This window comes from Camelus bactrianus, chromosome 7 (assembly GCF_048773025.1).
Source record: "Camelus bactrianus isolate YW-2024 breed Bactrian camel chromosome 7, ASM4877302v1, whole genome shotgun sequence".
Taxonomy (NCBI): Eukaryota; Metazoa; Chordata; class Mammalia; order Artiodactyla; family Camelidae; genus Camelus; species Camelus bactrianus.
Genome location: NC_133545.1, coordinates 70,785,723 through 70,801,667, shown reverse-complemented (window position 1 = coordinate 70,801,667; position 15,945 = coordinate 70,785,723). Strand labels below are relative to the sequence as shown.

The 15,945-nt window shown below is 32.0% G+C and overlaps 1 protein-coding gene across 4 annotated transcripts in view; it reads right to left on the bottom strand.

Annotated features, from left to right (window-relative positions):
* Positions 1-8,532: 8,532 nt before the first annotated feature.
* Positions 8,533-15,945, bottom strand: part of HGF (hepatocyte growth factor) — a 103,453-nt gene continuing 96,040 nt past the window's right edge. For all 4 annotated transcript variants that reach the window (XM_045510453.2, XM_010946632.3, XM_010946631.3 and 1 more), the window contains exons 16-19: positions 15,094-15,240; positions 14,484-14,590; positions 14,216-14,361; positions 8,533-12,127 (exon numbers count right to left, since the gene is read on the bottom strand). In XM_045510453.2, coding sequence (XP_045366409.2) covers positions 11,951-12,127; positions 14,216-14,361; positions 14,484-14,590; positions 15,094-15,240 — 577 coding nt within the window. In that variant the 3' untranslated portion in view covers positions 8,533-11,950. The remainder of the gene's footprint in view (positions 12,128-14,215; positions 14,362-14,483; positions 14,591-15,093; positions 15,241-15,945) is intronic.

Genomic DNA, 15,945 nt, shown 5'->3' with positions numbered 1-15,945 from the left:
AAAAGAGGTGGTGGTGAGTGAGCCAGAGAGTCAGGGACAGTTCATATAGGTATTGGTAGGCCAGTGGGTAAAAAGTGACTTTCTAGATTGTGGTTTGCAAACCAGATTGATGTGTCTTTTATTGAAAGAAAGTTGAAGGGAAAGGAGGGTGTGGTGTTTACTTTGGATTCATTCAGTTTAGTTGGTGAGAGCACACCCAAGTACTGATGTCAGGTGGACAGCTGAACTTTTGCTTTTGTGCCTCCACTTGATACTTCAGTTCTTTCCTGTTGAGCAGTCCTGCTGAAGTTGCAGCCAGGTTCATCTGTAAGTTACAGCAGCGCAAAGATGCTGAAGACCTTGAAGGTGAGAGGGATGCTGTAATATTTTAGAGAGCAATATAAATATAGAGAGAAATGTGTTTTTCCCTGTTGGGTCACAGGTAAAATATAATTGAGATAGGCACCAAGTAGAAAAGGAATAAAGATGAAAGAGTAGAAATGGCACATTGACTGTAAATGTAGACCATCTATATGCAGAAGTGGGACATGGACTGTAAATGTAGACCGTCTATACTCACACTCTATGTTTGTTAATTTTAGGATGACTTATTATACTTGGTGTTTACAAATGGACTTGGGAAATGCAAATGGTTGTGACTAAGAAGGAAAGAAGCTGATAAAGAATAATGCTTTAGATATTTTTGTTGACTTTACTTCCATGGACACATAAACACGTCCAGAAAAGTTTCCCAGCTCCTCTCCAGGCTCTTTTTATCTCTTTTTCCTCTTCCTTTTTTGTTTTCTTTTATAATATTTACTTGACTTTTTCCCTTAGTTCCCCCTCTTTCAAAGCTGGAAATTTCAGCAGATGAGGGGATATTGTGGGGGCTAGTATGATTGGAAAAAAATAGGCTATTTTGTCATTTTTTTTTTTTAGCTTTGGGTGATAAAATAGTATCACCTTCATATTTGTGTGTTATCAATTTTGCTTTTATATTAATAATATGAGAGAGTAAGTAGATTGTATATATGTGTGTGTGTATGTATGTGTGTGTGTGTGTGTGTGTGTGTGTGTGTGTGTGTATATATCAAGAAATACATGCCTCAGCTTCTCCTAAGTGTCTGAATTTTACTCAGATTGATTATAAAAGGGCAAATGATGTTAAAAAAAAAAAAGAGAGAGAGAAGATTTATCTGGGAAAATTTGCTAAATGGAAAGATTGATGAGGTATTTTTTAGGGAACAAAAATTATTGTAGATTTTAAAAGACAATAGAAATCTCAAACTATATAGTTACCAATGCCTCCCTTTCAGAAAATAAATGTATAAATCATTTTCCTGAACGGCATATAGCAGATCTCTAATGCTAAACGTGTAACTATTGTCTTCATAATTTTAAGGAGGTTCTGTAGCAAGGTGAATTTGAAAAAATATGCCTTATGATACTCCCTATTGGAGCTTCAAAATATACATGAAAACCCAAAGGCCCTTGACAGTTCTGAAGCAGACTGACCTGTATAAAGCATCCCAGCATTTCTAAAACTTATTCAGGCCATGGATGTTCGCTTCTCAGCACAGTTTTTAGTGTCCTGCAGAATGGTGGTCCATGAGAGACCAATTTGGGTAAAGCTTATCTAAGTCATTGACAAAATATTTCCTATTTTAAGAAATATCCATAGTAAGAGGTTCTGAGTTGTCTTATTCATTTTTGTAATTGGTAATCTTCAGAATTAGAGATTTCTACCTGATACCTAAACTGTCTGACAGAAATATCAATCTTACTTTCCCCAAATTCCTACTTTTTAACCAGAAAGACCTGAACATTTATTTCCTGTCAGAATGGCTCTTTGAACAAAGAAAGATGCTAAATTATATGTGCACCTTCTCTTCTGTACTCTAAGGTATCACTTTTATCACTCAATGGTGTCAAATTTCCACTTATTAAATATTTCATTATTTTATCTTATAGGATATATAAAGTTTTAGGCTATAGTCATATATTCCATAATCACTGCATTTGGATTTTTGATCAGAGACTTGAAAACTACACAATATCTTTGTAAAGAACTGATAATATATGAAAAATACAAAAATACATATCTGCCTTTTCTCTGCTTAATTTCATTGCAACATACTACCTCAGAAGACATTGTGAAACTTCTCAATGCACAGCAGATGGCATATTTGCACATAAGTAATGAGTGGACTATTGCTGACTCAGAATTTTTTTGCAACAGATTCTTTTCCCCTAAAAGCTATGACATCAAGGCTTCATAAAAGAAAATAAGATGGGAAAATTTTCACCAACATAACCAAGATTGTATCAGGTTGTATGAGGTAAAGACCTATATCCATTAGTGAACAAAAACCCAGTTTTCCATTTTTATTTCTGGTAACTGCATTTACAAATGTAAGTGTGCAGACATAAATTTAGTAATTCCTTTATTTTCCAGCTGTACATTCTAGTGTGTAAAATATAATAAACCATTTAAGAATAGTTCCACTTACTAATTCAAATCTAAATAATGGAATTAAATATAGAACCCTAAAATTCTTAACATTCAGTGAGAGTTGCACAATTTCTAAAAAATGACAAATCTATGGGTAATACAGATAAGTATTCAAAAGGAGGGTAGATTATAGAATATTAATAATTATAAAATATATATTAGATATTATCATGTGTAAACACTGTGCAAAATAAAGAACATACAAATATTAATAACAAGACATTGCTGATGTATCCAAGGAGCTCAGACTGAGTGGAGGTAGACTGCACATTAAAAACAAAGCAGAATATGTCAGCTGACTTTTCAGCAGAAACTTTGAAGGCCAGAAGAGAGTGACAAAATACATTTAAAGTGATGAAAGGAAAAACCTACAACCAAGAATGCTCTACCCAGCAAAGCTGTCATTCAGATTTGAAGGACAGATAAAGAGTATTACAGACAATCAAAAGCTTAAAGAATTGAGTGGCACTATACTGGCTTTTCAGCAGTGTTAAAAGGATGTCTCTAAGTGGAAAAGAAAAGACCACAACTAGAAATAAGAAAATAGTAAAAGGAAAAATATCACTGGTAAAGGCAAATATACAGTAAAGGTGTAGATCAAGGAACTGGAAGAAGAACAAACAAAACCCAAAGTTAGTAGAAGGAAAGAAATCATAATGATCAGAGCAGAAATACATGAAATAGAAGCAAAAAAATAATAGAAAGATTAGTGAAACTAATTGCTGGTTCTTTGAAAAGATAAACAATCTTTAGCCAGCCTCATCAAGAAAAACAGAGGACCCAAATAAATAAAAATCAGAAATGAAAAAGGAAAATTTACAACCAACACCACAGAAATACAAAAGATTTTAAGAGATCACTATGAATAATTAAATGCCAGTAAAATGGACACCCTAGAAAAAAACGGATAAATTCCTAGAAACAGACAATCTCCCAAGATTGAATCAGGGAGAAACAGAAAACATAAACAGGCCAATTACCAGTAAGGACATTGAATCAGTAATAAGAAACAAACCCTGAACAAACAAAAGTCTAGTTCCAGATGGCTTCACAGGTGAAGTCTACCAAACATTTAAAAAATAATTAACTTATCCTCCTCAAACTACTCAAAAACATTGAAGAGGAAGGAACGTTTCTGAGGTCATTCTGTGACTAGATCACTCTGACACCAAAACCAGAGATGAAAAAAAAGAAAATTACAGGACAATATCACTACTGAACATAGATGCAAAGATCCTCAATAAAATATTAGCAGATTGAATTCAACACTACATAAAAAGGGTAATATACCATGATCAAGTGAGATTTGTTCCAGGAATACAGATGGCTCCATGTCCACAAGTCAGTCAGTGTGATACATCATGTTAACAAACTGAAGAATAAAAATCATGTGATTATCTCAATATATGCATAAAAAGCTTTTGACAAAGTTCAACATCCATTTATGATAAAAGTTTGTAATGAAGAAGATATAGAGGGAACATACATCACCATGAAAAAGGCCATATGAAACAAACCTACAGCCAACCTCATTACTCAATGGTGAAAAGCTGAAAGCGGTTTCCCTAAGATGAGGAACCAGACAAGGATGCCCGCTCCTGCCACTTTTATTCAACATAGTATTGAGTCCTATCCACATAAATCCTACCCACACCAATCAGATGAGAAAAATAAATAAAAGGAATCCAAATTGGAAAGGAAGAAGTAAAATTGCCACTATTTTCAGATGACAGAGTACTATATATAGAAAATCCTGAAGACACCACCAAAAAACTATCTGAACTAATACGTTAATTCAGTAAAGTTTCAGGATCTAAAAGTTATACACAGAAGTGTGTTCCAGCTTATACACTGACAACAAACTAGCAGAAAGAGAAGTTAAGGGGAAAAAATCGCATTTAAAATTCCCTAAAAAGGAATAGAGTACTCAGGAATAAATCTAACTAGGGAAGTAAAAGATCTGCACTCAGAACCCTATAAAATGCTGATGAAAGAAACTGAAGATAACAGAAACACATGAGAACATATACCATGCTCATTGATTGGAAGAATTAATATTGACCATTCTACATAAGGTAGTTTGGGCAATCCCAAATGCAATCCCTATCAAAATACCAAAAGCATTTTTCCCTGAACTGAAACAAATAAGTCTAACGTGTATGGAAACAGAGAAGACTCCAAATATCCAAAACAATCTTGAGAAAGAAGAACAAAGCTGGAGATACAGTGCCCCCTGAGTTCAGACTATATAGTAATTAAAACAATGTGGTACTGACATAAAAACAGATACATAGACCAGTGGTTCACAATAGAGAGCCCAGAAATGAACCCACACTTGTATGGTCAATTAATCTATGACAAAAGTGGCAAGAATATTTAATAGGAAAAAGGCAGCCTCTTCAATAAATGATGCTGGGAAAACTGGACAGCTACATGCAAAAGAGTCAGACTGGACTACTTTCTCATATCATGTACAAAAATAAGCTGAAAATGGATTAAAGACTTCGTGTAAGACGTGAAACCATAAAACTTCTAGAAGAAAATATAGATATTATGCTCTTTGACAGTGTTCTTACCAATATTTTTTGATATGTTTCCTCAAGAGAAACAAAAGAAAACATATTAGACTCCATCAAACTAGAAAACTTTTGTACGGTGAAGTAAACCATCAACAAAGTGAAAGAGGCAACTGAATAGGAGAAGATATTTGGAAATTATGTATCTGATAAAGGGTTAATATTCAAAATATACAAAGAACTCATACAGCTCAAAACTTTAAAAAATCTGATTAAGAAATAGTAGACGACGTGAATAAACAGCTTTTCTGAAGAAGACACTCAGATGACTGACCAGCAGGCACCTGAAAAGATGTTAACCATCACTAATCATCAGAAAAATGCAGATCAAAACCACAGTGAGATATCACCTCACATCTGTCAGAATGGCTATTTTCCAAAAAAATAAAAATAAGAAAGAAAGAAAATGACAAGGGTTGATGAGAAAGTGGAGAGAAAAGAACCCTTCTACACTGTTGTGGGAATGTAAGTTAGTACAGTCACTATGGAAAACAATATGGAGATTCCTCAAAATATTGAAAACAGAACTACTATGCAATCCATCAGTGCTACTCCTGGGTATATATCCGAAGAAAACAAAAATGCAATATCAAAAAGATATATGCACCCCTATGTCTATTGTAGCAGTATTCACATTAACCAAATATAGAAGTAACCTAAGTGCCCATGAATAGATGAATAGCTAAGGAAGACATGGTAAATATATACCATAGATTATTACTCAGCCATAAAAATAATGAAATTTTGCCTTTTGCAACAACATGGATATAACCTGAAGGTATTATACTAAGTGAAATAAATGACACAGAAAAAGACAAATACCATATGATTTCGCTTAAATATAGAATCTAAAACAAAACAAATGAACAACCAAAACCAAACAGAAGCAGTCATGGATGCAGAGAACAAATACATGGTTGCCAGAGGGGAAGTAGTTGAGGGGAGGAGAGAAATACGTGAGGGAGAGTTAAGAGTTACAAACTTTCAGTTACAAAATAAATGAGTCATGGGGATAAAATGTACAGTGTGGGGATATAGTCAGTAATAATGCAATACCTTTGTATAGTGACAGTAACTAGACTTATCATGGTAATCATTTTGTATGGTACAGAAACATGGAATCGTTATGTTGTGCACTAGGAACTGACAGAGTGTTGTTGGAAACAACAGAAAACAAACAAACAAACGTACAAACAAACTCATAGAAAATCGTAACAGATTTGTGGTTACCAGAGGTGCGGGGGTGGGGGAGGGAAATTGGTTGAACTTGGTTAAAGTGTATAAACTTCTAGTTACAAGACAGGTAAGTACTAGGGATGTAATGTACAGCATGACTAATATAATTTAATTCTGTGTGTTATATATGAAAATTATTAAAAGGGTAAATCCTTAGAGTTCTCATCACAAGGAAAATTTTTTTTCCTCTTTTTCTTTTATTTTGTATCTATATAATATGATGGATGTTCCCCAAACTTATCCTGGTAATTATTTCATGCTATATATAAATCAAATCATTATGCTGTACACCTTAAACGTATACAGTGTTGTAAACCTTAAACTTATACACTGCTGTATGTCAATTATATCTCAATAAAACGGGAAGAAAAATCAGAATTAAACAAAACAAATCTCGTGCAGTCATAGGCAGACTATTATAACAAGTGAAAAGGAAAAGCATCAGCACAGCCAGTCATAGGCTAAGGAAATGATAGCTTCTAGATGAGGATGTTGAGGATGGATTCACAGGGGATATTACATGACATCTGATGGTTTTGAGGTGTTAAAGAAAAGCCTAATGTTTACAGGAACTATTTGAACACAAGCCTGAATTAAAGGCATTTCACATTTATCATGTGAAATAAAGTGATGAGTCTTTAGGAGCATTTGGAGAGATGAGGGTCCCAAGTTGGTTTGGAGTTAGATTATATGGTAGAGTGATAGGGTCTTATTTTGTTTTGTTTGATATTGTTTACTTTTGTAAAGCATAAGTATTCATATAATCTGTAGTCTCATGCTTCTTTTTAATTCTATAAAGTAAAAGTGTCTTTCTTTTGTCCAGAATTTTCTGTCTTGCTTAGATGTGCTTTAGACAATAACATGTTCTTCATAATACTATAAACCTTTCCCCAATTACCTTAAATGTTATTTTTTGTTCTGGAAGTTACTTGGGCTTTTCTAAACAACACGTGCAGTTGAAATATTTGTAAATGTAAGGGCCAAATGAAAAATATAGACTGTCTAGAATAAGACTTTTAACCTAAATTTTACATGAAAGTGTTATAATTTGGTGAAATGATACAGAAATTCCTTCTAGGATTGTGTACATTAAGGATGGTGCCTGTGTAGGAAAATAATGAAATAAAATGACAGTAAAACTCCTGGACTAAAACACTGATGAAATGCAAACTGAGGTGATTCTATTCAGGGCATTGACAAATGGTGACTAATTAATACATTACAATTTATAAAATATAAACTGTATTAAGAAGCCAGCAAAAATATTGTCCAAGTTTTATTTCCCAGGGCCCAGAGAAATTTTGCTCTCTCATTTCATTGAAGACCCTGTTCAAATACCATCTCTTAAGCTTTCCTGGGCTATTCTACTTAAAATAGCACAATATAGGTTTATAATGGGATGGAGTTCCAAACAGAGTGGCAAAAAATCAAAATTTGAAAAAAATCAACAGTATATATATTTGAAATATTCTTACTGACACCAGAATTGATTAAGTGCATATCTTACTTGGATCATAATCATTAAGGAGATTGAATATTTTGTAATGGGCTCTAGAATTAGGTACAGTAATCATCACTTAACATAAGTATCTATCCCAGAAGAATTAGTAGAGCAAACTTTTGGGGGCAAAGGCAGTACAATATAACTTGAAGTAGTCAATGGCTCTTTTTGGTTAGATCAGTTGATAATTAGTTTTACCAATTTTGCTTCCAATTTGAATTCAGTGAGTCCATTTGATTCATATTTATTATGAACATAATGCATATATAGTTCAAATTGATTAATTGAATCATTTACAATTCCCTTTGTAACATATAGTGATATGATAAAGGTATTCAGGTGATCATTCATGACAGTATTATATATACATATTAGCAAATTATATCATAGCATAATTTTAGCCAATATGAAGAATGACTAAATAATTGTGTTTTACAGTGAGAGAAATTGAAGTGCACAGCAATGAATAGTTTACCAAAGATCACTGTTATTACCATAGATAGAAGTTGGAATAAAATAGTAATATTTTGTCTTAGTTCTATAGACAGGGTATATGACATTTCTTGAAATAAAGTGTATGTAATTTCTGTCAATGAGATCATTGTTGTTGTTCCTATACTAAGTTCCAGAGCAACTTCAGATATGACCATGTATATAATTAAAATAAGAGAAGGAGAGCATTTTGATGAAATATTTTATTATTATTAAGAAGAAGAAGAAGAATATAATCATGGTTATAAAAATAACAACTTTATTAACTACAGAAAATTTATGTACACGTCATAACCACAGTGTTCCCTTTTTGGGTAAGCATCCAGCTATACCACTCAATAGGCAGCTTATCAACTTCCTATATACACACAAGACAAAGAGTCATAACATCCACAGTATTCCATTTTCAGTTTCCTAAAGACAGAAACTTTCTGTGCAAATGGAAATGAACTTACTTAAAATTACACTGTCAAGATTTACAGGGTCCCGAGAATTTTAACATTGTTTATTAGTAAATTCTTAGTTCAAAATTCAGTAAACATTGAAAGATAACTTCTGTCTGGGCTTTATTGTGAGAAGTAATTTATTTACATAAAGACTATGTCTTCTTATTCAAATTAACTTTATTTCTCAAATGAGTTTGTCTATAAATATGGGATATAATTGATTGAAAGTATTTCTTTTTTTGGACTTCAGTTAAGTCAATTTAAAGATTTTTAGTTTTACCAAAATTCTTTTGCTCATGATCCTTATATTTCAAAACCAGTATTCCTTTTTAAAAATGTTTTGAAACAGCAAGAAAATGCCTAACAGCAGTTTCTCACCTCTTGACAGTGTTTTTTTGTCCAAGAGAATGTTGTGGCTATAACATTCACTTTGTACAGTACCATTGGTACCAACAAGAAATATTCACAGGAATAAGTGAAATACAATTTTGCTATCACGTGTCATTATTGTTATATTTCTTGCCTTCCAGTGTCTCACATTCCCCTTAGTTTGAAACACTTAGATAGCAAGCAAGAGCCTGTTAATACTAGAGACTGACTCATTATAAACCATTTTACTGAGGACCTGCCCACAGAAAATAGGCCAAAGTCATTATACATTTTACAATAAAATTAAAGAAGTATACAAAAGGATTATCATCCCTTCTGCACAGCAGAGGCATTATGACAGATATTTTAATTTTACATTACTATTCCTGGTAGACATAAGAAAATGTCCACAATTACAACAGCAAAAACCATTATTCAAACAGCCAAAACAAAATAACATTGAAAACGTCTAATTTAAAAGATTCTTTTGCCCATAACTTGAAATGGATTTTTGGGTACACTGGATTTTTTAGTTTCTGTAGTTTATTAAAAAAGAATGTCCAGGAAACAGTATATATCACTAGAGAAAATAACATGATTATTCCCTGTGTGTACCACCTAAAATAATATGGGTCTTGTTCATCTTGCTTTTATTGTCTATTCCACCAATCTCCTATTGGAAAAGAAACTCCCAAAGAAGTTTTCATACACATCTGATAGTTTATTGGTGGTCTTGTTTTTACCCTTTAATAAAATGGAAGACACTGAGTTCAAAATGTCTATACAGTTAGCTGCATTTTGTATCTACGTAATTCTTATCTCTCAGTCGAAATTTAGAAAAAAGAAATGAAAGAAATATTTTAAAATATGAGTATTCAAAAGAATTGTAATTTTATAAATGTTTTACAAATATTAATATGTGACAATAAACTCTTGCCAGTTTAGCAAGAAGTAACTGAAAGTACTGTAATATTTGGACAATATGCCTTTGAAATTTCTGTGTTTTGATTGTAATTATAATTTTTGTGTTTTGATCTTGTTGGATCTCTCTTTGCTTTCACTGTTTCTTAATACCAGCACATACCTTATTATAAATAAGTAAAATGGCCCAATTTGGAAAAGCATTTCTGGATTTGCTGCCTTATACTCTGTAGACTAAGCTCTTGAGTAAACCTAAAACTTTTTCAGTCAAGAATGAACAGGGTCTTATGGAGCTTTTAGACCATCATTTGGATCCCTGGACTTAATTGAGATCACTCAACCAAAACAAGTCAGAGAAATGGAAATACTGGATTGAAAATATTCAAATAAGTACTTTAAAAGAACTTTCGTACAGGAAGATTTTGTGAAAATTCAGAGGCTATCCCATTACTCTTTGTTACCTAATTTCTTGACAAATACATGATCTTTAGTTAATCTTGATTAATACAGTAATAAATATGACAATTTGCTTATTATACAGAATATAAAATTTGAATATTTCTCGTGGCATTAAGATATATCTATGTAAAATGAAGTAAGATAAAATGAAGATATCTTGGTCAAATATCTCATTCAGCAGATTTAACTGTACTTAAAAAAATAATTGAATACAAAGTTTAAACAAGCTACTTTTTTTCCTTTCCTTTTACATTGTTTCCTTTACTTGAGTAAAGTTTTATCAGGCTGAAAGACTTTTGGATTGAGAAAAGTATTCTTGTATCCTTCTTCAGTATATACTTTAATGTATAATTTGATGAGAGGCTATTTACAAATTTTGGAGACATATGAAAAACTTCCTTTTATGTATTTATTTCAATTTAAAGAAAGTGAGAGAGAGGCCAATCAGCAGCAAGTTTTAGAGTTAACCTATGTAATACATTTTAAAGACCAAAACACTTGTAAACTTCAATTAGACAGTTATGTAAGAATTTTTTAAATACTTCAGGAAAAAAGATCTAAAAGTATCTTGCATAAATGTGTCCATAAATTTGAAGGAAAGAAATAATACTAATAGATATAATAGTATCTTCCCTCTAAGAATTAGAAATTACATAAAATAACTAGGACAATAAATATATGTAAACACCTAGGTTAGGTGTTACTTAATTTTGTCAACCAGTAGAAGTCATGTGCAGATTATGTACAGACAATGATCTAGTCACTTCTATCTTGTACCTTTCCATAATACTTCTACTGGTCTTTAGAAATTTTTATCTTTTTCTTAAGGAAAAACTATTGGTACACAATTTCATTATATTTAGGGGTTACATTAGATATCCACAATTTGAATTCTAGTGCATGCACATATGTACCCAGGCATTCGCATATGGGTACATGTTTGTGTAAAGAGTATGTGTACCAGTATTAAAGGATACATGATGAGGAGAAATGAATGAAAAATAATGTGTGGCATATGAATGATAATATAACTTAATATTGAGTTACAATTTAAGGACACAAGATATAAATTGTTTTTGTGAGGTTAAAATAATTTTTAACATATGGTTTATTCATTATTAAGAAACTAACCTTGGAAAGCAGCCGAGAGAGATTAATTGATCTTTTCCATTAAATCTTTTATCATTCAGCAATTGTATCTTTGCATTTTTTAATCCATTCAAGTATCTTCAGGAGATATGTTACTACACTTGCATGTACCTTAATTCACTTCAACATTTACAAAAATAACACTGACAAACAAAACAAAAATAAACCCATAAATATTGAGTATCTTAACAAACATGACACTCAAGTAGTTGTTGTAGGATTGTTTTAAGTTACATTTTAATTCCGTGTACTTCAAAATCTTCACGTAAATTAGAGTTGTATTGATGGAAGCTTCAGACAGTTACATCAGCTATGACTGTGGTACTTTATATGTTAATATAATTTTGTGTATCCATTTTGCATAATATGCCACTCGGACAAAAATACCAGGACGATTTGGAATGGCACATCCACGACCAGGAACAATGACACCAAGAACCATTCTCATTTTATGTTGTTCACAAACAAGTGGGCCACCATAATCCCCCTAGGAAGAAGATATGCAACAATTACAACAACAACAAAGTATTATTCAAGAAATAAAAATGAACAATTCATTGACATTTCCTATATAGATTGGTATCTCAAATATACATATATACAGAGAAAGAGAATAACTGCAACTGAAATATGAAGGCAGAAAATCGATGTACTAGACCATTGGTTGTCTTTCTATTGGACTACTCAAGTAAGATTGAGATAAGTACAAAAGTTCAAGGTGTTCTGTAATGTATAGTAATCATTTAAGAATGACTTGTCTTTTTCAAAATATTCATTCATATTTTAAAGTGGGTTTTGGCTTTGTTGAATGCAGACTAATTAACATATAACCATTGATAGCTATTTAAGGAGGTAGATTTTATATTTATCTTGATTTTCTTCTGATGTTCAAAATATGTTCAATATAGAAAATTTGGAAAATGTTGAAAAATATGAGTATCCAAAATATCCACCTGTAATCATACAATTTTAATGATTAAACTACATTAAATTTTCCCTTAAGTCTAAAGATTTTTTTCCTTCCTTCAATCCTGCCCCCAGAATGATTTTAACAAGTTAAATAAAAACTTGTAGTGATAAAATAATTCTGTTTACTACTTGGAAGTTGCCTTTCCAGACATAAAGAAGAAATGTTAGTATTAGTACTTAATATGCCCCACTGTGGAGCATAGTCTGTGATTTCATGGCATTTCTTATTTGGTAACCCTGTTGTATCCTCAGATATAGACAGGTGATTTATAGATGAAATATGAATAGAATGATAAAATTATTTGTGTGTGCATTTTTATATACATAAATTTACACATACAGTTATATAGAATCATTGCAAATGTGCTGCATCACTTTTATGTGTCATATAGCCTTCTAAGATTGTAAGGACTAGCTTTCGGAATCTTTGTATGAAGAAGAGTGTTTGGAACTATCTTGATTTCCCCCCAACAGTGATATGATGAGATGAAACTAAACTACTGCAAAATGTAGTTCTGTAATACAGGTGAAAAGAAGAGAGCTATCAACAGTCTATAATGGAGAAAATCAAAGTAGGGGTGAAGTAATAAGTAATTCTTTCTCCTAGTAGATTTTTATTTGTTGTAACAGACATAGTAATACTGATATCCTGAAAGAAACATCAAATTTGAAAGAGATTATAAAAACATAATGTTTCTAACCATATTATTTTAAAGTAATTTAAAAAAAATCTTTAGCTTAGAAACATTTTCTTTTCAGGAATAAAATCTCAGAGCAATATATACATACTACATGCATTTCAATATAAATTTATGCTCCATAGTTAGGGCATTTCACAATTATTGAGCTCATTCTATGTTTTACTACACATAGTATTATATAACTCCACTGCTCCCAGGCTTAGAAAGCTTGTCTCTTGCATTCAAAATACATCCAAAATAACAATTTAACAGCTTGTCTCTGTGAAATAAGGATAGGAACATTGCCAAGTAAAAAGAACAGTTGCCTAACAAATGAAAATATCCAAACTCCTAAAGTCACAAACTTTGACCTTTTGGTTTTTTAAAATAGAATTTGTCTAAACACACACATGCACACGCACACGCGCACGCACACGTGCACACGCACACACACACACACACACACACACACACACACACACACACTGGCTTAACCGAAAACACATTTAAAAGTTTAAAACCCAGCATGTATCTCTTTATAAAATTATTAATAGAGTTCAGTTAGGGAGAATTTGGGAAGATCAGATAAATTTAGAAAAACAGTAGAAAAATGCAAGTTATTGTATCAAACTGCATATTGGCTACTTCTAATTTGAACAGCTTTCCCTTAGAGTTTGGCTGTATTACTTTTTTTTTTTGAGAGATAAATATCATCATAGTTTGCTGCTAATGAAACATGGATTGCTTTACTGTTTAGTTAAAAGAAATGTACAAGGATAATAAGGGTTATCTTTCCCAGGTCCTGTCTCTTACAATAAACAGGTTAGTGTACAATAATTTTTATTTGAGAAAAATAGGAAAAAAAATAAACACAAGAAACTATGCTATCCATCAAATACTTCTTATTTAAAAATCTCCATTTTTACCTCGCATGGTCCTGATACAATATTTTCAGCCCCAGCACATATTTCAGACTCATTCAGAATCACCTTCCCTTGATGATACTGGCTGCATTTCTCATTGCCCATAATATAGAGATGTGCTACTCGTAATAGACCATCAGAGTTGATCACTAGAACAATGTAAAATGTGTACAGTCAATGAACACAGAGTAAGGTGAGAAAAATAAGAAACATACAAAATGTCTTTATAAAATAAATATGATATTGCCGTATCTTTTAAAAAATAACTTACATCCAGTGTAGCCCCAGCCATAAACACTGCAAGTAGTTTTTTCAGGAATTGTGCATCCATAATTAGGTAAATCAATTGTGCTAACAAAATCATCCAGGACAGCAGGCCTGAAAAGAGAAAACATAATAGTGAATACCCTTGACTGGATTCAACACAAAATTAACATATTAAAATGTGTCAATGTTTAATATGATTCATTTAGAGAGAATAAACAATTTTGTTTCTTTAAGAAGAAAAATATGTGTAGTATATAATGTAGAAATTTGGAGTAGGTAGTAGGGAAATGACTCATTTATTTGCAAATATTAAGAATAAACGGTCACTACTACTTTTAATTGTTTTACCTGTTAAAGTTATACAGTTGCTCACTAAGCTTTGGTTTTAGAGCAGACTGAATTATAGTGTTGGTCTAATTTCATTTATTCATTTTTGTAAAATTTGAAAGTGCTCCTCTCTGTCTTTGTATACACGCACACACGTACCTATGACATTTGACATATGCTTTTATAATAAATCTAAATGACAGAGAAAGAATAGCCACATAGTTGAACAAAAAGCTTCAACAATCTCAGTCTAGACTAAAAATACAAAACCATCTACAGGAACTAACCTAGCAAGCTTCAGTAATACCAGATCTGATCCTTCAGGCCCGTATACCAGCTGGGAAACATTTAGAACCTGTTTGCGTTTCTCGTCTCCTCTTCCATGTACATCATGAATTCCAAGCCAAGCTTCATAGTCTTTCAAGTCTTTGTTTCTAAGTAAAAAATTTTAATGTACATTTAATTTTAAATTGTGTGATATTATTCACATATATTGTTATGTTGGCTTTTAAGAGCAGATAAATAACCTAAGTTTAAAATTTGATTTAAAGTGTAATAAAGAGCAACACATCTGTTATAGAAGACTGAATACTACAAGCACATATAAGCGGGAAGAGCCTTTAAATTGCTGAAATTCTAAATGGCTATTTTAAAAAAGCACTTTTACTTATGCTTGCTGGAGTGTAGGTCATTTGTGAAAAGTTCTCTGGGGAAGCACACTATATGAATTATAACTTTACTGCAAAATTGCCTTTTTATCTCAGCTGTGTATATGTTTGGTTTGTTAATAGAGGCTGAAGATGTATACTAATAGAATCAATGTGACCTTGATGAGAATCAAGAAGTAAGCTTACAGATGCTACCTCTTTATCTCTTCCTTAGGCTAATCTTCATTGAAAATTATTCCCAGTATGATTCTGAGGCTGGCTCCATATAAGAAAGTAATGAGAATTGAGAGAAGTTTGTTGATAATTCAGGAAAAAAGAAGTTCTATCTAGAAGTGTAGAGTGCAAAAAAGGATATTGGGGTAAAAATTAACATAATTCTAGCAAAACTTCCCCCAAATGAGAGTAGTGCTAATTGTGGAAAGAGGTGAACAGAGCAGCACCCATAATTATCAATTAAAGCAAAGTAAATTT